General features: G+C 47.4%; 1 protein-coding gene across 5 annotated transcripts in view; it reads left to right on the plus strand.

The window, feature by feature from the left end:
• The window catches only part of FRMD4B (FERM domain containing 4B), a 137,885-nt gene that overhangs the window by 85,413 nt on the left and 29,433 nt on the right, over positions 1 to 23,039 (plus strand). For all 5 annotated transcript variants that reach the window (XM_040590411.1, XM_040590409.1, XM_040590412.1 and 2 more), the window contains 3 exons: positions 7,531 to 7,587; positions 8,577 to 8,599; positions 22,510 to 22,593. In XM_040590411.1, the coding sequence (XP_040446345.1) occupies positions 7,531 to 7,587; positions 8,577 to 8,599; positions 22,510 to 22,593 (164 nt within the window). The remainder of the gene's footprint in view (positions 1 to 7,530; positions 7,588 to 8,576; positions 8,600 to 22,509; positions 22,594 to 23,039) is intronic.

Here is a 23,039-nt window from a genome sequence, read left to right on the forward strand (position 1 = left end):
CCTATGTGGTCCAGCCAGCTGCCTGGCTGCTGCTCTCCAGCATCCCTGCTCTTTGGGTTGGAGCTTGGAGAAGCCGTATCTGCTGCCAGGAACAGCCTGGGCCACCAAGCAGGAGGTGGGAGCTGGCAAAACTTAGATCTCCAGGTCTGTGGAAGGGCCTCCCAGTGACTTAGTTAAAAGCTCGTTTATCCATGTGTGTTTTGGGAGGATGCAAAGGCTAGAAGGATGCTTTGTGTATGGCTGGGCTCTGTTTCCTTATGTACCTCTCTTTCAAGGTTTTGAGAACTGCTGCATGAAAACCCTCAGTGGTGACAACTTCAGTTTAAAAGCTTTTTCTCCTGTCATTGAGTTCTAAGAAGCCGGCTTTAGATTTATAGCTATCTCTGAAATCTACTGTACAGCTGGAATTTAAACTAGTGAAAGCCTAGCACTTGGTTTCAGGTGAAATGGGCATCTCTGAGCTGGTGTGTTTGCACAGCGATAGGGGAGCTGTGTAACATGTTCAGCGTGCTACCGCACAGCCCGTGACCGTAGCTGGGATACTTTTAAGGCAGTGGGTCGGAACTGGTCACGCATATGTTGATGATAAATTTGGAAAGACAAATTACTCTTTTTTCCTTCTTTCAAAACAGCCAAGTTTGGAAAAATAACACCCTACTTGGCTAGCAAAGCACTGTCAAGTTTATTATGCATTAGAGCTAACCTCCATATAGTTCTGCAGCCATACAGTTGACTCTTTGCCAGTTCTTAAAATATGTTCTGTAAACTCAGATCTTGGTCAAGTTGGCTGTGTTCCCCTTTTCCCCTCTCTATTTGAGCGTTGGGGGGTTGGTTTATTTAATTTCCCGTTTGTTTCAAGGACTTGTAAGAGTTGCTTTTAAAAAAGAAAAAGAAAAAAGTTAAAGGAAGTAGAAGTTTTCAGAGGAGTCTGTACCACGATAGCTTCGTGAACAGCAATGCTTGTAAGCACTTGGCAGCCTGAAGACCAGTGCTCACCAAGAAGAGCTGTTGAAACAGACCCCTGGTGCGAGCATAAAGTCTGGCTGGCTTCCAGCTTGTGGAGAGCAAAGTAGTCATATATCAGAGAGCTCTCGAAAGTTTTATAACAGATATTTCCTAATTCTCCCCCATCTCAAGGGAAAGGGGAGCGTTCCCATGCAGCCTTGTAACACAGTGTAGTGTGCTCCTAGCCAAGGCTGTTAAAATGTGCTGTGTCCATTGCCTGTGTTAGCTGTTCTGCTCACAAAGATGAAAGATGGTCCACGTAAAGCCCTGGAGGAGGATCAGTGAGACCCGTTGGCCTTTTGCACCTTCAGGGCTGTTATCTTCCATGAGTGTTGGCAGTCACCTCCATGAACCAAACCCCCTAGCAGAATGTCGACAGATGAGAAGGATGGAGCACGGTTGTGCCTGTGACCAAAATGTGAGAGGAGGAGGCAGGATGCCCGTGCTGATGTAAGCCGGCAGGTCTCCGTGAGGCCCTCCTACTTTTTACCCCATGAACGTCCCACGGGGCTGCACTGGTGGCTTGAGGGGGACTTGGCCATGCTGTGGGCATAGTCAAGGAGCTCCACTAAGCGCCTCCAAGAGTGGTTGAGGTTGGTCCAAGGCTGCCTGCTGTAAAGGGAGGGGGTGCCCTGGGGACCTCTTGGGCTCTTGTTAGGGGAGGTGTATGTTGTCCTAGCTGGGCTTGGCCCATTACATATGAAGATTCAGTTGGTTTGCAGCCAGAGTTTCATGCCTTGCATCTCCTGATGTAGTTATCTCCTCGGTCTAATTACCAGTGTTAATTGTGAGGGAGTTTTGCACTCTGATCTCCTAGCCATAGGGTAAAGATGCTGCAACAGCTCAGCCTGGTCTGTTGTTGGTGTGTGTTGGGTATCTCACCATGGTGCTGGGGTAGGAAAGCAAAAGGCTGTGATTACAAGCCTAATGATGCTTGCCATATAGCCTGGCTTGCAAACAGGGAAGTCTTTATGTCCTTCCTCCATTCTCTGCTTTTACTCTTGTATTAATGTAACAACAACAACAACAAAAAGGCAGCACCTTGTGCTCCTGTTGCACTGAACTGTGTAGGCAAGTCTCAGAGTAGCTGCTGCTGTCCCTGGAGTTTCATCGAAGTGTTGGCTGAGGCACAAAATGCAAACAAGGGAGATGGATGAGAGTGGCTGGCAGAGGCAGCAAAATAAAGGGTGTGACAGAGAAACCTGAAGCTGTTGCTCACCACGAGGCACTACCAGCTTTTTTTTGGCTGGGTGGCCCTGAGCTGCTGAGGTGGGAAGCAGCAGGTCCTGCCAGGAGGGAGCTACGGTGGCCGCTGCCCACGCACTGAGCTGCGTTCAGTCTCAGGCTACACTCCCATGTTGGGTAGGAAGGGCTCGGTGGATGAAATTAAAGACATCTTGGACCGTCTCAACGCTGTGAAGCAGCTGTGAGGCCACCTGAGCCATCCAGGCTGCGGTCCCCCATGGGGTATATGCAGCACGAGTAGAAAATTGAAGTGCTTTTTTGAGGAGGGTCAGAAGGACCAGCCTTTAATTCGCTTCTGTATTCTGCATCTCCTGTTGCCTTAGTGCTTTGCTTTACCTCCCTAGTGTGTTGGAGGCAGATGCTTGCTTTGCTGTGCTTTTTCTCAGCCCAGAGTTTCTGCCCTTAGGAAACTGGCCTTAGCTGAGATGCTCAGCCAAGTCTGGATCTTCCGATGCAGAAGGGAATGGGATGGGGTGCCTGGTGTATTGCAGGGCAGCGTGAACAGCACCAGGATTGAGATATAGAAGCAAATGCCCGCAATCAGGACAGGTGCTTTAAAGTTGGAGGGTTACTTGTTTGCTGCCGTTGTTTGTCTCCTCGGTGTAATTACCCGGCAGAGCCACACCGACAGAGCCAGTTGCTGAATTTGCCTGACCTAGTTCCTCCTGCGCTGCTCAACTTGTGCTGGGTCTGTGGCCAACAGCCCCTCCCGAGCTCAGCCCGCCTTGCTGCAGTCTCTGCTGCCAAAGGCGACTTAAATGCTGCAAAGCTGCGAAGCTTTGTGCTGCAGGGTCCTGCCTTCACACCCCCTGGCCATCAGGACGCATCGCAGGGGTACGGGATCCCTTGTGGAAAATTGCAGCGGTGCTGGGTAAGGGCACAGGCACTGGCATCGCTTTGTTCACTTGTGCTGGGCTCACACCCAGCTAATTGCCTCCCTCGGCTTCAACAGTTTGTTGTAGGCGTTTGGGTCCTTTCTTTCCCTCTGATTGCATCCTTCTTTCTCTCAGCTTTTTGTAATCACAGGTAATTATTCAATATTGTGGCTGTCTTGAGGCTATTCGATCGTAGTGTGTGTATTTGGGGGTGTCTTTGTTTAATACAAATTCTTGAAGGGGTTGGTTTGAGGGAAGAGATGTGTTGGTATCTCAAGTCTCAAATCTTCAGGTGAAACATTGCTCAGTCTTTAACCTCTGGAGGTTACATGTGGTTTGAACAAACCATATCCACTTTGATTTCTTGCTCTGGCTCTAAAGAATTAAAGGTGACAGTTCCTGGCTGTTTGCTTTTTTTTTGGATCTGCTTTAATCTGAGTTTACAGTCTAAAGATTTGCTTAGCACAGTTAACGCTCATCTGACTATCGTCATTCTTGATCTGTGTTTTCATCAGATTCCAGACTTGTATCTCTATGACAGTAAATTCTAATGTTGTTGCTGTGTCTGATGAGGGTTCACTGCTCTGTTCATGACTGGGCTTGTGATTTTTATCACAGAAGTCCATGTTTGTGCAGCAAAAGACTTGAGCTCTTATCTGAATCGGGGGCAAAGTCTGTGTCCATGGGCACTGAAGGCAGGAGTTGGTCTTCACTAGCTGCTGAGATAGCAACCTATTCCTGCTCTGCAGTAATTGCCACCCCATTTGGACATCTGCTACAAGCTTTTATTTTTCTGATGTTTGTCAGTGTGACAAAAGCCACCATTTGAATCTGCTGGACCAAATGCAGTGTTTTGATAAACCAGTGGCCTGTCAGAGAGCTGCAGAAGGGGCTGAATCTGTCTTGCTGGTTAAAATGACTGGTCCGTGCACAAACTCTAATTGAAAAATATCGGTTTCATCCCCTCCCTGGAGCTGCAGCCACTAGTCTTTTAAACTTATTTACATCTAAAATGTAGAAGACTCAAATTCCATTATCTGAATTACATCCATCTACTTAACCTCGCGCTAGTGACCTTGCTCCCACTTGGGATAGGTCTAGGAAAACCTTCCATCTTCAGCTATGAGAGCGCTCACTGCCCTGGTTCCCAGAACCCCCCCGCCTGCTCGCTGAAGTCTCTGCTTAAATTACGCTGGCAACTGCAGGCATTGCAAATTAATCTTCTTGCAGCCATTTTCCCCCTCTATTTTTGAAATTTGACCTTGCTGTTAAAGCAGTGCTAAAACAGACATCCCTGTCCGCCAGCCTTAGGGCTGAAGGATGGTCATAAAATCCAAAGTATTGCCTGAGTAGGGAGAGCCACGGCTCGGCACTCCGGAGCGATGTGTATTGCTGCATGGATCTGTGTCAAGCCAAGGGCTGCCCAAACTCCTTGACAGCCCAGGGCAGGGCTGGATTGCATTATAGCAATGGCCAACTGGGGAACCAGGTGGCAAATAATTTTATACTATGATGGAAAATAATTCCAGGCTCAGGCTCCAAGAGACTTGTCACTTGTATAGCATTAGTCTGTTAGGCAAAGGCTGAGCTGGGCTTTAGGGTCCCTTTCTTCAAATCCTTGCTCTGCTACTCAGCTACTGCATGACCTCAGGGCAGTCCTTTGGTCTCCCTGCATCTCATTTCTTTGCTTTTTGGCCCCTTTAAAGGGTAGGCAGTTCTTTCTCTGATGGCTCTTTGGGGTGGTGGTGGGTTTTTTTGGTGCAGAGCCTCCCTCAGAATGGCCCCAGTCTCCTGCCACTGTTATTGTATAATGTGTATAAATAATATTATCACGGTATGTGATAGTAATTAGGGCTGGTCCACCCTGACCTGAGGCTTGCAACAGCTGGAGAGCTGTGATGGCAGCCCTGCACCTGCGGTGTCCTGTTTGTTCCCTTTGCTCCGGTCAAGACACCTTCAGCACCTTGTTTGAGAGAAGTCAGGTGAGGGCGAAATCTCCTTACCCGTTTGCTCCTCAATACAGCTCCGAAGCGAATGCATTTGAAATGGAAGACATTGGCACAGCAAAACCCTTGCTGTGAAAGCAAAGACTGAAACTTTGTTGCCTGAGGAAGGCAGTCCCCTTTCAGCATGTTTGGTTTCCAAAAACCCTCCATGCAGTGGTGTGTGTGATCACTTTTAATGTTTGTGGCAATGCCATAGCAGCCTAGTAAAGTAACCGGAGTTTCTTAACACTCATTTTTTAGCAACAAGTAAATAAACACAGAAGGGCAGCCTCGTAATTGCTATTGCTAATTAGTTAATGGTTGTGAGGTGCTTTGAAGATGAAAAGTGAAGAGGTACTTGGTTATTAAGTTCCAAACATCCCTGTAATGCCAACAGCAGCTATTGCTATGGGTCAGCAGAGACTTGCTGGCTGCAGTAGCTCACAGAGTGCTGCAAAGTTTTTCTTGGGGCCAGCAGCAAAGAGACGAGGGCCTTTGGACAGTTAAATCTTGATAACTTTTCTGGTACTGGTTCTGCCTTGGGGTGGGGAATGGTCTTGATGAGCTTTAAGGTCCCTTCTGGCCCTGTTTTCCCTGATTTTGTGGTCCAAGGACAGCTTTGCTGACTAGAGCCTGTCTTTCCTGCTGAGCAGGGGTTCCTTGCAGTGGCACTTTCTCACGCTTGGGTTCCCCGCCTGCCTGTGCAGGAGAGCATGGTGCTGGGATGACCTGATCTCCCGTAATCCTGCTGTCACAGTTGGACTCAGAGGCTGTTTGAGCAGATGCAATTTAGGCTTAAAAAAAGGCAGCTCAGATGCATGACAAAGACTAACCTGATACAGACCTGGAAGTAACAAAGTGCCTTAAAGTTGCACCTATGTGAAGAGTTTCTGGGCTGCAATCCTTGCCCTTTTTCTTAAGCATCAACATGAAAGAGATCTGAAGGAAGGATGAACTCAAAGCTTTTTTTGTTTTTCCCCTCCTAACTTGTGATGTGCCTCTCCTCTTCTTCTAATAAAATATGTCTGGGAATGCTTTGGAGGCTACTTCTGCATAGCTGTTGCCACACCTGTTGGGAAGGGGAAATTCCTCTTGGTCTGCCGCTGCAGAGCAGCCTGGGGGAGTGCTGCTGCTGCCGGAACGTTTTATTGACAAAGCTGGCAAAAAACCTTCCCTTCCAAGAAAATTGAATTATTTGTTTGTTCACTTTTGAATTTAGTCTCTGTGGGCCAGACCTGCAGCTGTGGTAAATTAGCTCAGCTCCAGATGTGCTCTATATATTTTGAGATGTCATTTCCCTGTATCTGTATGTAATTCTGTAGATCTTCCTGCTGCCCTGGTTTTGGCACTATTTCAACCAAAGTTTCCAAACTTTGTCTGCTTTGTCCCCTCATTCAGCTGACAGGTCTTGGGGACAGAGGATGTGTTGGGATCTTAGAGGCAGGAGACAGGCATCATGTCCACCACCTTCACTTGCAAAAGGTCAATAAGAGAAAAAATCATCTCTGTATTCATGTGCTGGCTCATGGGCTCGGTTTTGTCCTTTATACACAGTTTGCAAGATGCAGTAGATATAAGGGGTAGCTTTGATAACCCAAGAGCCCAAGTGTAACCGCATCTTCTACTCTTCCAGTGTTACTGCTGGTCCCAGTATAGAACCAAGACCAGTTTTTTTTGCTGGTAAGAGGCTAACTTTGAAAGATTGGGCTTAAGCTCGCAAGCAGGGAAAAAAAAAAAGGATTTTTGTGTAGTTTCAATGTTTTGACGTTTATCAGCTGGACACCTCTGAGGCCAGCGTGGGCATAGCGCTGCTGGGACAGGACAGGTTTTGCAGTGGTGTCAAGGCGTGGGGCTCCATGTGGTTTTTCTGAGTGCAGCACCACAGCTCTGAGGTACTTGCGAGCCCTGGAGCCTGCAAGATCCGGACTGCACGGGCGAAGGGAGCTGAGTTATGCTATCCTTGTGACTGATAAGCACTACTTATCTAGCATCAGGGGTGTGCGTACCACCTCGCAGCAAAGAACCCAGATCCCTGCCCTGAGGAGCTGGTGCGCTTCAAGCCGTAAAAATACCCTTCTCCCACCCAGCCCTGCCTCCCTGCCCCACGGCAAGTGCGTCGTGTGTTTGCGGGGTGCAGGATCAGGCCCCGAGGAGGCACGCACAGCCAGATGCGGTACCGTCCAGCGCAGTGCAATAACCAGCAGCTTTGCAAAGCAAACAGCGAGGGCGAGAGAGGCGCTGGGGGGAGGAGGAGAGTCGCTGCCATGCTGACAGCGGGTGGGGGGGGGCAGCCCAGGGGCCGCGGGGAGGGGCTCCAGCCCTGCGGGGGCGGGACGCACCGTGTCTGAGCGGTGCGGAACGCCGCGGGGCGGTGCGGAGCGCTGCGGGCACGGCTCATGCTCTGCTCTTTCCCTGCACAGGGGCAGATCGAGGTGGACAGCGAGACCGTCTTCAAGTTGGCAGCCCTGGTTCTGCAGGTAAGTGCCTGGTCCGGCTGCCGGGGACCCGCTGGGTGCTGCGCCCCCCGCACAGCCAGCCCGCTGCAGCATCCCTCGGGCGGGGGGGACGGAAAGCTGGGAAACCTGGGGAGGGGGCTCGCCTTATAGGCGAGAGGGGGAAAAAGTTACGTGCAAAGCTTGAAATTGAAAAAGGGAGGGAAAGAGGAAGAACTCATCAAGGGAAGGCATTTATTTGGGTAGGCTTCCATCCACTTGTCACCTGTTCTAATTTAAATACTTTCGGGAGATCTGGGAAGAAACAAGTACAATATTGTAGCTAAACTTACTGTTATGCCTGTGAGTCTTAGAGCATATGTTTTTGATATGTCTGTTATGTTGAAATATGCCATGTCAGTTTTTCCTTTATCAAGTTTTCTTGTACTCAAGAGTTAAACGCTTATTTTAATTTTTTTAAACAAAAATACAGATTTTGATATTAACGTTAAAACAAGGGGGTTATTTACTGCTTTTTAAGAAATAAAATTTGACCTTTAAACCACCAGGATTTTTCCTTGTTGCACTGTTGGTGACAAAATGTCACCAACACTGACACTACAGCAAAGCTGCAGTGGCTCAAGCTGCCCCAACTGTTTTCATCTCAAGCAAGCGGCGTTCGCTCAGCTACCGACCCCCCTGCAAAGCCAGCCTGTCCCTGGCCGCGGCCAGCTGGAGAGAACGCTGTATTTTGCTGCTTGTACAGTAAAAGTGATATCGGGTTTGCAATATGAATTTCATCCCTGTTTTGGTTGCTGTTTTACTTTACGGTGTAGTTGGATTATCTGTAGCTGGAAGTGTAAAGGGCCAAGTTCTGTGCCTGCTTGCAGGCAGCCTCCGTGCTCTGCGCCGAGTGTAACTGGGGTCAGGATGCGGCTGCAGAGCTGTGGGAGTGGGGAAGTGAACAATGCTGGGAAAAGCGAGGACTTTTGAAGAGATCATGTTTTAATTCTGTCACTGTTTTTCAATTGTAGGAAGCTAAAGGGGACTATTCCAGGTAATAACATTTTTCCTTTCTAATACTGGTGTGCTTGATGGATGTGTTTTTCTGTGTTGGCATTGTATTGCAAACAATCAAAAATGGGGGTAAAGTCCAGCGGCCAGCAGTGGCTGAAGAAAGTGAAATGCGCTGCTGGGCTGGATAACATCTGAGTCTGCAGGGTGAGTAATCCCTTTTGTGAGCAGGCTCTGAGTCAAAACGCTTTTTCAGGCTGTCCTGCTTTGCTCCCCTCCCTGAACGCGGGTGCTGAAGCGGAATGGCGAGGAAGTTCCCCCTCTTTCCTACCCCAGAAAGGCTGTGCTTTGCACTGTGGCTTGTGCCCGTGCGGGCAGCCCTGCCCGTAGCGCTGCAGCACGTGCAGGGACGTGGAGCCCGTCAGCTGCCGGTGCCGGAGGTCAATGAGCCACTTGCTTCAACAGCTGCCCCTCGGAGCCTCTCCCTGCCCGTGCCTGACCCCACAGTTGTGTTGTAGCTGGTGTGCGACCCGGTTGCTGAGCTTTAGCTGTCCAAAGCTGTATCATCAGCTTGGGCTTGCCCTTGGAGATGGCTTTCTACCACGCACTGGTTATGCTAACTGGCTGCGGGGAGGGGGTGGGGTCGCACCCCGACCTGTTAGAGCCAGGGGAAAAGACCTTCTATTAGGAACAGCTCACTAAGCAAATAAAAAATCAGAGGGTTGGCTCTGGTCAGGTTAATGTTTGACTACTTGCTGAGTTTCCATATGGGAAGAGAGGTGTGTTTTGTGCTTTAGCTACAATGGCTTTCAAGAATCATGCTTTGAAACGGCTCGGTGAAGAGCTATCTGCCCAAACACGGGGAGCAAGTCACATCTGACTGCCAAAGTGACGAGACTCTCTTTTCCTTCAGTGTGCAGTTGTCAAGTGAGTGCCAGTCCTCCTGCCTGAGACCCTTTCTTCTCTAGGTGCCAGTCCTTCTCCGCTGATGGACATGCTCTGTGAAGTCCATCACAACCTCCTCCTTTTTGTTGGCATGCTGTCATGCCTGCAGGGAGGAAAAGATGTCCTTGTGACTGAGATCAACCGGATGGGCTGGCTGCAGAGACAATTTCTGTTTGTGTTCACATGTAGACCTGCTTTGTGACCCACAGTATATTGCTTATAGCTGCAGCATGCTGTCTTTTTCTCCAGAAAAACTGCTCATCTTGCCTGATCTCACAGGGACACCCTATGATGCCCCAAGCTTAACTCAGTTTAGGCACAGATCACCAGACAACTGCTGTTCACTTACAACAACGAACTTGTTAAGCTGTAGCAGCTGGTGGCACATGCTGTCAATTCTCAAGAAAAGGGGTTAAGGTTAAAAACTCTCTTTGTGGTGAAAACCTCCCTTACGCGGCTTAAACTTAACACTGACTCCTTATCATTTGCCATAAATAGGTTTGTAAGCATTGCTTCACATGCCCAAGATCTGGGTCTGTGGTTATTTTCCGTGCCTTTGCGGACACATTGCAAGGAGTGGATTGCCCATGGTTACCTTCAGAAGTATTTAAAGAAAACTGGAGGAGGAATACTCTGCCCACAAGTGTGATTTTCAAGCGTAGCTCTTCCCCTAACAGTTGCATGAAAATAGCCGCAGCAATTGTTTCCTCTGTTAAACAAAACATATGTTATGCCTCCGTAGCAAATGAGCACAACCAGCTGTCCCAGGGCTAGCGAGCACACCAGGAGTGAAGGAATTTCATTTTATGCATCACAAGTGGTCCTTTGGGCTACTGCTGATAAAGCACTAGCATATCTTAACAAAGATACTGCAGGACTGGCCTCCCCTGCCACGCTTGCTGTGATACAAGGCACAGGTTCTTGCAGCAGTGCCACTTGTGCACGTGGTCGCCTCCGTTTGCTGTGGCCGGGGTTGGTGCATGCGTTGTTCGCTGTTGTCTGGCCATTCCGCCTTGAATCACTTTTCGGAATGTGGCTCTTGCACCATTTCTGCTTACGTGAGAGCACACAAGTTCCTTTTTTGTTTTATATCGGATTAGTGCGGAGTGAATGCAGGTAAATACAGGAATTGCCTGAAGTCCTAGAGATTAGCTTTCTGGAAGTGAAAAAATGGGCCAGTCCGGACAACGCTGGTGATCTCTGCTTGGCTGATTTTTCACACATCCCACAGGGAGCTTTTCCATGGGGACACGTCCAGTAGTGGGGTCACAGTGTGGCATGCCCACTGGCTTTAACTGGGAACATGCAGGTCGGTATCAGGGTCCAAACGCTTCAAACTCCTGCGGCTCTGCAGTAACCCCTTTCCCAATCCGCTGCTCAAATTCTCAGATAAAGTCTTGATGGCAGAGAGCAGCAATCTCCTGAGAAACACCCTCCCCTGTGCCATGCTGAGTGGGTGAGCACATTCTTTTGAAATCTGTTTATTTTCAGTGAGCAAACCTCATGCATGGGCAATTGGAGAAAGTAAAACCTTTTGATTTCTGCACCACAAAGGTCACTCTGGAGGGACTTCACACCAGCAGCACGAAAATATCAGGGTCTTTGGGGTTTGGCTCTTGCAGGTGGTTTACAGTAGGACCCTGGGGTCCTGAGCTGGGCTGTTAAGAGAAGAGTATGCACCTTATCGTTTGGAGAGAGGCTTTATGCAAGGTAAACCACCCAAGTCCTGCTTTGAGAGGACCCTGGCTTTTAAGACATCTTGATAAAACTGAAGTATGTGCTTCAGAATTGTACCCACAGCATGTCCATTGCACATGTGCCTGGTCTGGACAGCTCTGGTTTCCCAAAGGCAGTCTGAAATGACTGTGGACTGCAGGAGGAATGATTAATGAAGGTGGTGGTGGATCATGGTTGGTATAGCTCACCGCACGCCCGGTTTCTTTTCCTGTTTACTGAACTGGCAATCCCAGGCAAAGTAATTACCCCCTGTATGTGATGAAGAACATGTTGCAGGGGCACTTGGGGCAGCATTCCTTTGCCCCTTGCATGGGACAGTGTTGGGGCTGCCATGGGCAGAGCAGTTCCTCCCGAGAGTCTTGCAGCTCTGGTGTTCCTGGCAAGCCTGGGATGCTCCAAGTCTGTGGCTCTCGTGCCCAGTGCTTGCACAGGAAGGCAGTTTTGCTCGAGAGGAGGGATGTAACGCTTTGCTCATGTTTGTTTTTCACAACTTGTGTATGGCTTCTAGCTGGCTGCTTCTCTGTTTAAATGAATTCCCATCAGTTCTTCTCTAGCTCCTGTAATAAGATCCTCAAGCAAAGTATTAGTCATTTAAAGCAGTTTTGAAACTCTGCATTAGTTAATTGCGCTCCTCTGCTTGTATTTGCAAATGAAACAGAAAAAGCTGCAAGCCGGGTTTTACAAAATCGTGATTTTTAAACTATGCAAGAGTTCTAGAAGGAGAATTTGATTCAAGTTGCAGCTTCTGGCATGGCTCAATTTTTTGGGGAAAAAAGTCCATATTCTATCAATTTTTGAAATTTTATTTAAATTTTAAAGAAAGCTAATCTCTTGGCAGTCAAGCGAAACAATAGATCAGTCTGGTAATTATTCATTGTGTAAATATGCAACATAGAGTTCCTGCCTCCTTGGGAAACAAATGATTTAGCTGTATTTAGTTTACAGACGAAGTATCTGCCCTCGAATATGCTGTACAATAACAGTATATAGTATCATTTTTCTTTGTGGTTTGATGAAAGAGACAGTTTATAACTGAGACTTCCTAAATACTGTCCTTCTAGCATTAGAAAAATGTTTATTAAAGTCAGAGTAGCTACAGGGACTGTGTAAGGGAAGTAACTTTTTAAAAGTTTTTCTGACTGATAATCCTGGATCGTATTTTCTCCAGTAACATTTCCAGGACTGAAACCCAGCCGTGCTCCCTGAAAGTTAATTAAATTGCTGGAGGAGGGCTTCCATTTTCTTTAAATAGCTGACACATTCAATTTTGATTCTGGCCTGTGGGCTGCAAAGATAACTCCCGACTGGTATAACATAACACAGACTAAATAATGAATTCCTGATAGCTGACATGTGCGAGGCACCGGGTTTATCATTATGTGGGTGATAAATGCCGTTTGTAAAAGGAAAAGGTTTGTGTGAAAGATACCTCTGCAAACTGCAGCTATGGAGCAATTGGTTCAGAGACTCCTGAATTAAAAACTTTACTGAGGAAAAAATGAAGTGCCTGGTCTTGGTGCAGAAAACTGGTATTAACAGCTTGCTCCTAATTAAGAGTGTATCTCACTATTAGATTTTTGAGTAGCATTTACTGGGGAAGATGACTGTTTTGCCAAACAATTTGGAAAACCTTTTGGTAGGAAAGAATGTGTAAATGGTAACGCGGGCAGTGCTGGCAAATAGCTGTTTGAAAGAAGTTAATAATTCTCTGATAACAAAGCACCTGTTCGCTATACTGCTTACCCCAAGATTAAGGTAGCTTCAGATGCAGGACACACCTGAGATTTTCTAGCGGTGGCTTGTCCAGCCTGTTTTTGGAAATCTCACCAGGTCCATATGACCAGAACTCCATGTGTGGCCATGTCCAGGGCTGGGGTCGGAGCAGAAAGACAAATTTGGACCAAAGCTCCCAGTTGTTCCTACTCCGCTCTCTCCGGTTTGCATCCTGGAGAGGTCTCAGAGGGCTCAAGGTGGGTCCGTGTGGCATGGATGGAGCCCACCTAGTGTGTCCCAGCACTAAGAGGTGCTCAGGTGATGGGGCCAGGCTAGAGCTGACCTAAAGAAAGCCCTGAAATGGGTACAGTGTGGGTGTCTGGTCCCCTTTTGCTCCACAGACCTGCTCCCCTTCGGCTGCCCTGTTGGGGAAGGAGACCAGTTGTGAGCCGTTCACTGGAAGCTCTTTTCCAGAGCCACTGCGTTTGGGGATGACTTACAAGGAGATGCCCGTGCTGGTCTGACGCAGGGAGGCTGAAGACCTGAGCATGGTCTAGGTGCCTCTCTCAGCTGCCAAGGATTTCCTTCCACATGTAACAGTGGGTGATAGAAAAGAGGTGTTGGCTCACCATAGGGTTCGCTCTTAGGGCATCCATCTGGTGCCTGTTATAAGTAGCACTGTGGTTTAGGTTTTGATTTTCTTTTCCATGCACTGATATTTACAGAGGCTTTCTCTAGTGTAAGCCACAGCTCCCCGTGGGCTGTGTCTGCCTTGCTGTAAATCAGTGCTCGGCACTGGTGCTGGGGTTGTGCTCCTGGTGCGCCACGGCTGCTTGTTTGCCAAGTGAGTCATGGTGTGTTTTGCCTTTCAGCTTTGACTCTGCACGCTTTTTCTTTAAAAATCTTTGCCAGGTGCTTGCTCCATGAACCATTAACTCTGTCTCCGTCAAACCCAGCTGCGCGCTTTCCTGAGCTCACACTTTTGCAATAAACAACTAATTTGAAAGAAGATGAGCGAAGATTTATTAACTTGGGGCCTGTTCGCTGAGTGGGGTGATTATTTATTTCACTTTATTTGGGAAGGTCTAATGAACCAAGGTAGTAAATTAGCAAGTTTAAGGAAAGTTATGTTTGCTATTTATTTCATACAATGATGACAAATCCGCTACTTGACAGATATCAGATACCCACTTCCCCAAAGAGCGCTCTGCTTAACTGAATTTTATATCCTCTTCAAAGAAAGCTGGCTGAAACTAGTAATTTTTCTCTAGCAGCGTGCAAATCTTGCTTTTCTTCTCAAGTCACTGCAGTTTGTTTTTTGGGTACCATGAGGAATGGGTGGCTGAGGCAAGGCAGCGGGCAAAGGGCAGGGGGGGAAGGAGCTGCTGAACATCATCCCTGAGCATTTAGGCAGCAGTTATGAGGTGAAAATGTTCTCTCTTGGTGTGTTACTTTTCAATAAAAAGTGGAAGTTCACTGTGTAAACTAGGTGTAATTGTGAAAAAAATACGGAGTTAAGACCCTAATTTTCTGCTAGACTTTTTAACAGCAAGAGGTGGTTTTTTCTACTGGTGTGACTTGTAGATTCAGTTCAGGGCAGACCAAAGCATATATAGTCATTGCAATTATGTTATTTTAATGGGATTTTTTACTATTTCCTATTTTACAGCAGTTCTGTAAGGACTGTCGAGGGATTGCTTCTCATATAGCAGACGAATTAGGTGGAAGCACTGTGGGTGAAATGAGCAAAAAGAATTAGATGAAGCAGGGAAAAAAGGATGTTTTCAGTAACTTAATCTGATCTCATGGGATTTACTGCTTGTGTATGGCAGTGTAACTTTTAATATCAATACATAATGATGGTGATTTGGTAAGGTACATGCACTTACAGATTTCGTATGTGTGACATTCATACAGTTTATTGAGGGGCAGCAAAGAGGTGGTTGTGTTTTGTCCTCTTTAATTGTCCCTCCACAGTCTTTTCTTTATTTTCTGTTAAGGCACTTTTAACTCAGAGAGGCAGTGCTGTAGTGGGTACAACCCAGCCACCTAGAGAGGGCTTCTGCGTGTGCTCTGCATCCCAAGCAGGTAGGAGACAAGGCAAGCATGGTGCCAGAAAAATTCATTATCCCCTAAGCTGCGTCCTGTGCAGGGGACAATGTTGCTGTCGTAGTTGTTAGCCTTGGAGTAGCGTCATGGCATCCGCAGCCTTAGGTGAAACATGCTGTCCTCCTTGTCCCTAAACATTCCCTCAAACACAGGTTCAGCATTAAAACACATTGCTTTTTCCTGTTGTAAAATTAAATTTCATGGCTTTTGCATTATAAGGTATTCAACTCCTTTCTGTTGAAAATCAGGAAAACTTTGGTCTACTGAGAGCTTTTCCAGTCTTGCACCATCAGCTGCGAGCAGGAGTTTGGGCTCTGGTCTGACTCCAAACAACATCCTTGCTTTAAAAAAGCAAAAATAAATATCTCTTGCTTTTCCTTCCCATGGTGGTTGGGATGTATCACGTGGGGTGTAATTTGTGCTTTGAGGAAAGGGAACGACAACTTTTCAGTCTCAGCTTTTTTGCTTTTGCAGATTTGTGAGGCCTTTATCATTATTTGGATACGTTATTTTTCTTGTGGTTCCATGTATCTCTGTATCAGCATGCAGGGCTGTGATAACAAGCTTTACACTGTGCTGCTGTAGTCAGACATGCGAAAACCCCACCGCTAATATGGCTAAGCTGACTTTTGTGTGAACAGGAAGAAAGCCTGAACATTAGAAATAACAGTCTGTTGTTGTGAGGAAGGGTTTGGGATCCTTCAAGCGTTGTATCAACCGGGAATAGTCATCTTTGGCTCCGCAGTAAATCCCCAGGTAAAGCAGAGCTGTTCTGCTTCCCGTCTGGTCTGAGAGCAGCACTGCCAGCGCGTGCCGTTGGTACGGCTGAGCAGCTCTGGGAACGTGGATGTACTGCGCCAGATCCATGGGACTGCGGGCCATCACTGGTGGGAGCTGTGGTGTGCAAGGACCAGAGGGTTTTATCCTCAGAATATTCATATTTCACAGCAAGAGCTGTAAAAGAAGACTTGAGAATTTAGGGCAGATTCAGGTCACAGGTTTTCTGTAGCTTCTTTCTTGAACCTTCTTCTAGTTCAAGGAGAACTGCTTCCTTGGAACCCCATTCCTCAACTGCAAAGTGTATATATGAATTTCCCAGAGCCAGGGTGGCTCTGGGAGCAGGTCATGTTCGCATTTGTCCAGTCCCCATGACCCAGGCAGAGAGGTGCATGCATACAGCTGATCTGAGAAATGTTGCTTTTTCCTTGGTGCTTTTGATCCATCTTCCAAAAGCCAATGAGCAGGGTCACCAGACCCCTGTGAGAACAGTAGGCACTGCTGCTGCCTTCTGAGTTGGACAGGGCTCAGGAAGCAGAAAAATTATCCTAAAGGAGCAGGGCTGGAGCTGGAGGTCAGGTCCGGAGGTCCAAGGCTATGGTCCAGCCTGTGCCGAGTGTGGGAGAGGGATGCCCAGCCCCAGCCACGCTGTGTGTTTGTTGCGGGTCCCTCTGGAGCTGTGAAAGTAAAGCTGTTGGTGCAGCACAGCATGGGAACCCACAGCACGGCTGCGGCATAGATGCATGACAAACCTGGCATTGAAAAAGCCATCTGCACTGCTTATCGTGTTCCTTTTCACGTATGGGGTTTGGAAGGCTCTTAAAAATGCTCCTTCAAATACCTCTGTGAGCAGGCGGTCCCTACCTGGTGTTCAAGTGGCAGACTTTGCAGCCCTGCCCCAGCAAAGCTCCCCACTGGCTGGGGGGGCAACGTTTGGCTCCGGCTGTCCCATGCCGATGGGAGCCCCTTGTTCGTGGTCTTTCCAGATCCTGGTCTTCCTTCAATAGAAAAATAACTTTCTTGAGTGTGCCAGCAGACCATAAACTGAAAGGTTGGGAAATGATGGGAAACGTCTGGCATTTGTCACAAAAGAGGATTTGTCAGAGAGCCTGTTTTCAAAATCCTGCTGCCAAGTTCCTGCTGCTCCAACATACTTAAAAGCTGCTAAATCCATCGGCTCTCCTCATACCCTCCCTGCTCTCTCTTCCACCCCCAGTCTTTTTTTCTCTTGCATTTTTAACCCTGTGCATTTTTCCCCCCACTCCACTGCCTTGCTGCTTCCTCCTCCCACCTGTTCCTCGTGGTACCCTGAAAGGCAGTCTAGTCTCCGTGGGAGTGTGAGGTTGCCACGCTCTGCCCTTCCATTTATTTTAAAACAAAACAACAGCCTACAGGGAAGTCACCTGTTGCTGGAGCAGTCCAGCTGCAGAGTGATGGCCCGTGTTGCCCTCTCTCATCTGTAAACATATGGAATGGGAGCACCTTGGAGGCTTTGGTGATGCTATCCTAAGCCTGGTCGCTTTAGAAAGTCACTTTAGGACTGGGCTGGGGTATGGGCAGCAACATGGGATGTTCTTGTACCGTTACAGCATTGCTTGTAATCAGATAGCAGAGGAATTCAGTGGTTATCCTGGAGAAATAGGGCCATTACTAACATCATCTGAGTAACCTGACCAGCCCTCTGAAAACTTAAGATTGTCAAGCTTTCAAGTGTCTAGTCTAATTGTGTGCTGTTTCTGTGTATTTATTTCGCTACCTCTAAATATAACAAAAAGATTTTGAAGCATCTTGATGATGCAGGGTAATATTGTATTGTCCTTTAGCTGTGAAGCTCCACATTTCCTTGTATCTCATGCAATTCTCAGAAGCATTTGCTGATTTTTAGGTGTCCATGAAATAACTTTCAGGTTAACTTAGGAGGTTGGTCGATAACTTTTAAAAACAAGGCTACTCTAAGTTCTGTCTATGGTGTGCTTAAAATTCATTTTAAGAATTAAACGAACATAAAATTGTGACATTTAGAAAGACTCAGGAGTGAGTTATTCTAACGATCACATAGCAACACAAGAGTAAGTATTTGTGTGAGGTCAGGAGGCTTCGAGAGTAGAGCACAATCACTATGCAGTGAGTGCACTTTCCCCAGTGATAAATTCCTACCTTATAAAGTGTTATGACCTCGATTTAGCAGAGGCAGACACACCTGTCATCACTTCAGTCAGTTAAAAGTTGTCTGAAGTCCTATCCTTATCAAGTTGTTAATATTTATAAAGATGATATGGGCTGATAAGCTTTTATGTTGTAGTCCAGTATATTGCTTTTGCTGCTCTGGGTGTGTCTGTTGCTCTTCACGTTTTAAGCTAATCTCATTAACCACAGTTTATTACATCGAAGCTCTTCCCTGCGTTAGCAACAGGCATAAGCTGGTTTTGACAGTGGGCGCAGGGGGGAGAGCCTGGGCAACCACTGAGGAGTGGTCCCAGTTGGCACAGTTCTGTGAATCATTGCCTGGCAGGGAGTGTGGAATTGCTTGATTATAAGCTGTGAACGTGCACTTTCGCGAACCATAAATATATACGTCTTTTTTGATTCTCAGTAACGTGTTTTAGGCAGAGTGTGCCACGATAGTCTGGCTTGGTTCCTTCCCATATTTCTGGTGGAGTTTTAGCAAAATGCCTAAAATTTCACAGTGAAGCCAGTGGGTTGTAGGAAGCATGTGGGTTTGGTCTTGGTTTGCTGCTAGAGATAGTAGTTTGAATGTGAGAACTCCTATTAGAAGTACGGTATGTGGTTAAATATTGCTGTGGGTTATTTTGGAGACAAGCTGCCCTTCCGTCTCCAGAGAGCTGGCACTGCTGAGCAGGGCGTGCTGCTGGGGATAGTGTCCTGCCCAGCGTTCGTTCCTGTTGGGACAGAAAATGAAATGTGGTCAGCACCAAGAAGAATGCAAGCTGAGGTTTGGCGTGAGGAGGATCTGATGTCATTTTTCATTTACATCACCCAGGTCAATTCAAGTTCTGCTCGATATCTGTTGGAGGGAAAACTTCCCTTTAGAGGGTGGAATAGGAAGGAAAGGGTCTGTCTGCTGGTTTTCTTTAGTTCTTCTCCATAATGGAAAAATACTTGAGATGAGTTTCCTATATTCTCCTCCTGGGGAATAAACAAACCTTTTGCCAAAAAAATGTTAGTCCTCTTGACTCTGGGCAGTTTATGTATTGAAACCATGCCAAGAACCACCAGCCAAGAAGCCCCCTCCGTAGCAGAGGTCAGATGAAATACAAGTGAGCCTCTCCATCCTGCCGGCCGAGTCTTCCCACCCTGATGCGAGCATCCCGCGGACATGCCAGATACAACATTGGTGTGTTGGGCTGGTAGATAGCACAGTCGGTTGGATATCTGGAGCTGGGGCTGTCTGCCCTGTGATTTCTGCATCGTCTTGTGGCCGCTGTGAAACCAAACAGGAACAGGTAATAATTCAAACCGTCGCTCCTGCTATCTGGAGTCGTCACCTCTGGGGAACGGCTGGGTCTCGGAGGGCTTGGGAAAGTGATCCTGAAGGTCAAGGGGAGACGTGCTTGGGCTTCTCAGTGCAGATGAAGTGATAATGAACTCTGTGGAAGGAGGGGGAGGACCTTTTGAGGCTTTTATTATCCCTGAAGCCGTGAATCATCCCAAATGCTAATCCTCAGGCGCGCAGTCAGCAGATCGGGGTTGCTGCGTGCCAGCCTGCGCTGTCTGAAGGCGTCCAGCGTGCAAGGAGCTCTGCCCTGTTTCTCCCAGGTCTTTTACATTTTTCTAGGATGGTTTCATCCTTTATCTTACAATTACGCAGGGGGAAAAAAATCTTCGGATAGCCTCTCGGAGACTTTCAGGCCTCATAAGTCCATTTTGATGGACTGCCTCCAGCTGCAGATGGATGGGACAGTGCGTCTGAACCTCAGGGTATGAGGGTGAGTTCCTTCAGGAAGGCAGGTCCCAAGGGCCAACCTTGCCCTGTAAAAGAAGTGTTTTCTCTGCTATTGCAAGAAGTTGGATGGGTTTGTAGTTTGGCAGAAGAACAGAGAAGGTCCAGCTCTGCTGTGAGTTGTCACAGCTCTGTGGCCTCTGCCTGCTGACAGAGCCTGTGGTTCTGGGTCAGCGCCGGAGGGACGTGCCCCATGTCGTTGCAGCCCTTTAGTCGCGATAAGTCCCAGCTCAGAGCCCACAAACCTTGTCAGGGAGGTGGGTGTGCTGGCTGGCGCTTGGCTGAAATTCAGTGGTAGACATCTCCATATTGATGAGCTGCTGCTCATTACTCAAGCTTAACTAGTGCCCTCGCTTTGGTGTTTGAGGATCAAGTAAATTGCTACTCAACCAGGTCTAGAGGCAAGGGACCCAAAAACCAGCTGGGAAGGCGAGTAGCCCTGCTGGAGGCCACCAATTGTGCAAAAGGTGGCACTTCAGCGTGTGGTAGGGTGCACCTGCCAGGATTCGTGATGTTTCTGCAGAGTCTTGGTGCCTGCGGGGTAGCTGGCCCTGTAATGGCTGGCGAAGGAGAGCTTGGCACATTTTCCCCTCAGCTGTAGTGGTGACAGCTGGGGAGTCACCTGTCCCCCCTGCCCAGCTGCCTCTGCCAAAGCTCAGCTCCTGCCTCCAGCATCAGCTGTGGTGCTTCAGCCCTTGCTTGGGCGGTTTGTTGTTCGTTGGCAAGGAAGTTTCTAACTAGGGGTTTAGAGACCAACCATTAAACCTCTGATTATGAATATTGTGGATTAAGAATCTATATTTAGAGGAACAGCCCTTTTGTTTGGTAAAAATGAGCTATTTCGTTATTGCTTCCTTCCAGGGTCTCTCCTGCTTCACTGTATTTCCCTGTCAGCCCTGACTGCTGCAGCAGCCATTGCAGTTACAAGTCGGGCTTAAAAATAGGAGGAAATTTTTATTTCAGTAATCAGTTAGTTTGTGAGTCTGATGGAAGTTGGAAGTGACCTCAGGAGGTCATCTGGCCAAACCTCCTACTCGAGAGGAGTCAGCTGTGAGATCAGGCCAGGTTGCTTAGGGCTTGGGTTTTGGGATGAGGGTTTTTTTTTAATTTTTTTTCTTTTTTCTCTCTGGTATCTGGAGGCCTCAGGATAGTGTGCTCTGTCTGCATTTTCATGTGTCCCTACAAAACCCTGGTAATCTACCTTCTCAGCTGCAAGCTGAGATGTCCAGCAGCCTTTTGAGCCACTCAAAATGGGCTTTTAAAGGGTGAATAAAATGCTCTCAGCTTTTGTGAGCATTGGCTGTGTTTGAAGGGTTGGGAGGAGAGATCCCGATTTTCCACCCAGCTGTCCCCGTTTGTGGCATTTGGGTGCTGGCCAGCTTGCAAAGAAAAGTGCATATTCCTGGCAGAAGAGTGCCGGCCCGGCAAAGCTCGGCAACAACAGCTCCTCAGCGCTAATTGACCCCCTTCTTGGCAACTTCATCAAAGACGTTGAAGAATAAATAGGCTGTTGATTGAACTGTTTCCTCGTCCCCAGAGGTGGTCCCTCCTAGTCAGGGTTGAGGCACATTGTCGGGGCTGGGGAAGAAGCTTGCAGAGCGATTAGCCCCTGCTCGCCAAGGAACAAAAAGCTTTAATTTACTGCGTCTTCCGTGTGACATCTGCTGTGTGAGAGGGAATGTGGTAGGGGTTTGCTGCAGAGGTCGAGCTGCGGTGCCCGTGGAACAGATTTCTGTGCTCTGGTCCATTCTACTGATGCGCAGTGTGCTGGTTTTGAGGGAAGAGGGAGAACATAGCTCAGATGAAATCTCTTCATAGCGCAATCTGATGAAAACAGAGGTTGGGAGCAGGAAAGCACCTTCAAGGAAAGCCTGGGTGCAGGAGTCGAGGTGGATGCTGATGGACATGACTGATGCATTCTTTACATAGAAAAGTCATGTTCGTGCTTGTTGGCACTGCTGGGAAGGCACGCAGAAATCCTGCAGAAATGAGGCGTGCGGCTTTCAGCTGATTAATTAAGGGAGCACACAAGAAGAAAATATTAACCATTTTACTGATGACTGTAAAGAGATATTTAAATACTTTTCTGGGTTTTTTTGTGACAAATTGCATTCAAATACTTCAACACAATTTATTTTGTTCCATGTTAAGCCTGGAGTCCAAACTATTTGAACTTTCTATGGAATAAGCAGTCCAAGAATGCTGTTTTCAGTGAAAATATTTTAAAGTATATGAACTGAAACCTTCTGTTTTGAATGAGATCAGTGTTAAATTCTGAGATTTGACAAATACCAGGCTGCTTCATAAAATATATTGTCTAGAGGTAGGATTTTAGTGAAAAGCAGAGCAAAAATTGGCACTACCACCTTTGCTTTGGGGCAGAGGCTTTCCTCCTGCAGCTGTTTGAGGGCTCTTTCTGCACTCAGCAGGTAGAGTGAGTGTGTGCAAAATAAATATTGATAGGGTGCTCCCGCCGCGGTGGCCCCAGCGTCACGTGTCTGTGTAATGAGTTACAGCATGAGTCTGCATGACACCATATACATCACTGTCATGTGAGAGGGCCTATAGAGTTACGTTGCTATGACAGCCTGATATGGGGCAACGCGATGTTCTTGGGCAGCAAATACAGCCCTTTCCTTCTGCTGAAACGAATGATTGCATTGATGATTCACTAGCAGTGACTCTGTGCCATTTTTGTGGGTTTTTTTTAGTGATGAAAACACTAGAAAAGACTTGAAGACGCTGCCTGTCTTTCCTACCAAGACACTGCAGGAGCATCCATCACTCGCTTACTGGTGAGCTATTTAATTTAAAATGTAAATCATTGCTATGAATGGTAATGACAAGATGACTATTAAACAGTTTTGCAAACTCCTTTAAAAGTTTTCAGCCTGTATGATATAGGACTCGGAGTTAATTGCTCATGTTCAAGCATTTCCAGTTTCTAGAAGTTTATAAATTATGCAAGATCAGATGCAAATCCCTCATTGAAAGTTTGCTCAAATGAAATTCCTGGATCAGACTATGTGGGGACCATGCAGTAGAATGAGCTGACATCTGAACTCCAGCCAAGCCTGGGTTTGCAAAGAGCACCTTGCTCTTCAACTGTCGCACAGTAGAGCCTCTGTGGTGGGCTGACCTTGGCTGGCTGCCAGATGCCCACCCAGCTGCTCTCCTTAAGAGGACGGGGAGAAAATAAGCTAGAAAAGCTGGAGACAGAAAGGCAGGTCCAATTATGTGG

Source organism: Falco naumanni, chromosome 4 (assembly GCF_017639655.2).
Source record: "Falco naumanni isolate bFalNau1 chromosome 4, bFalNau1.pat, whole genome shotgun sequence".
Classification (NCBI taxonomy): domain Eukaryota; kingdom Metazoa; phylum Chordata; class Aves; order Falconiformes; family Falconidae; genus Falco; species Falco naumanni.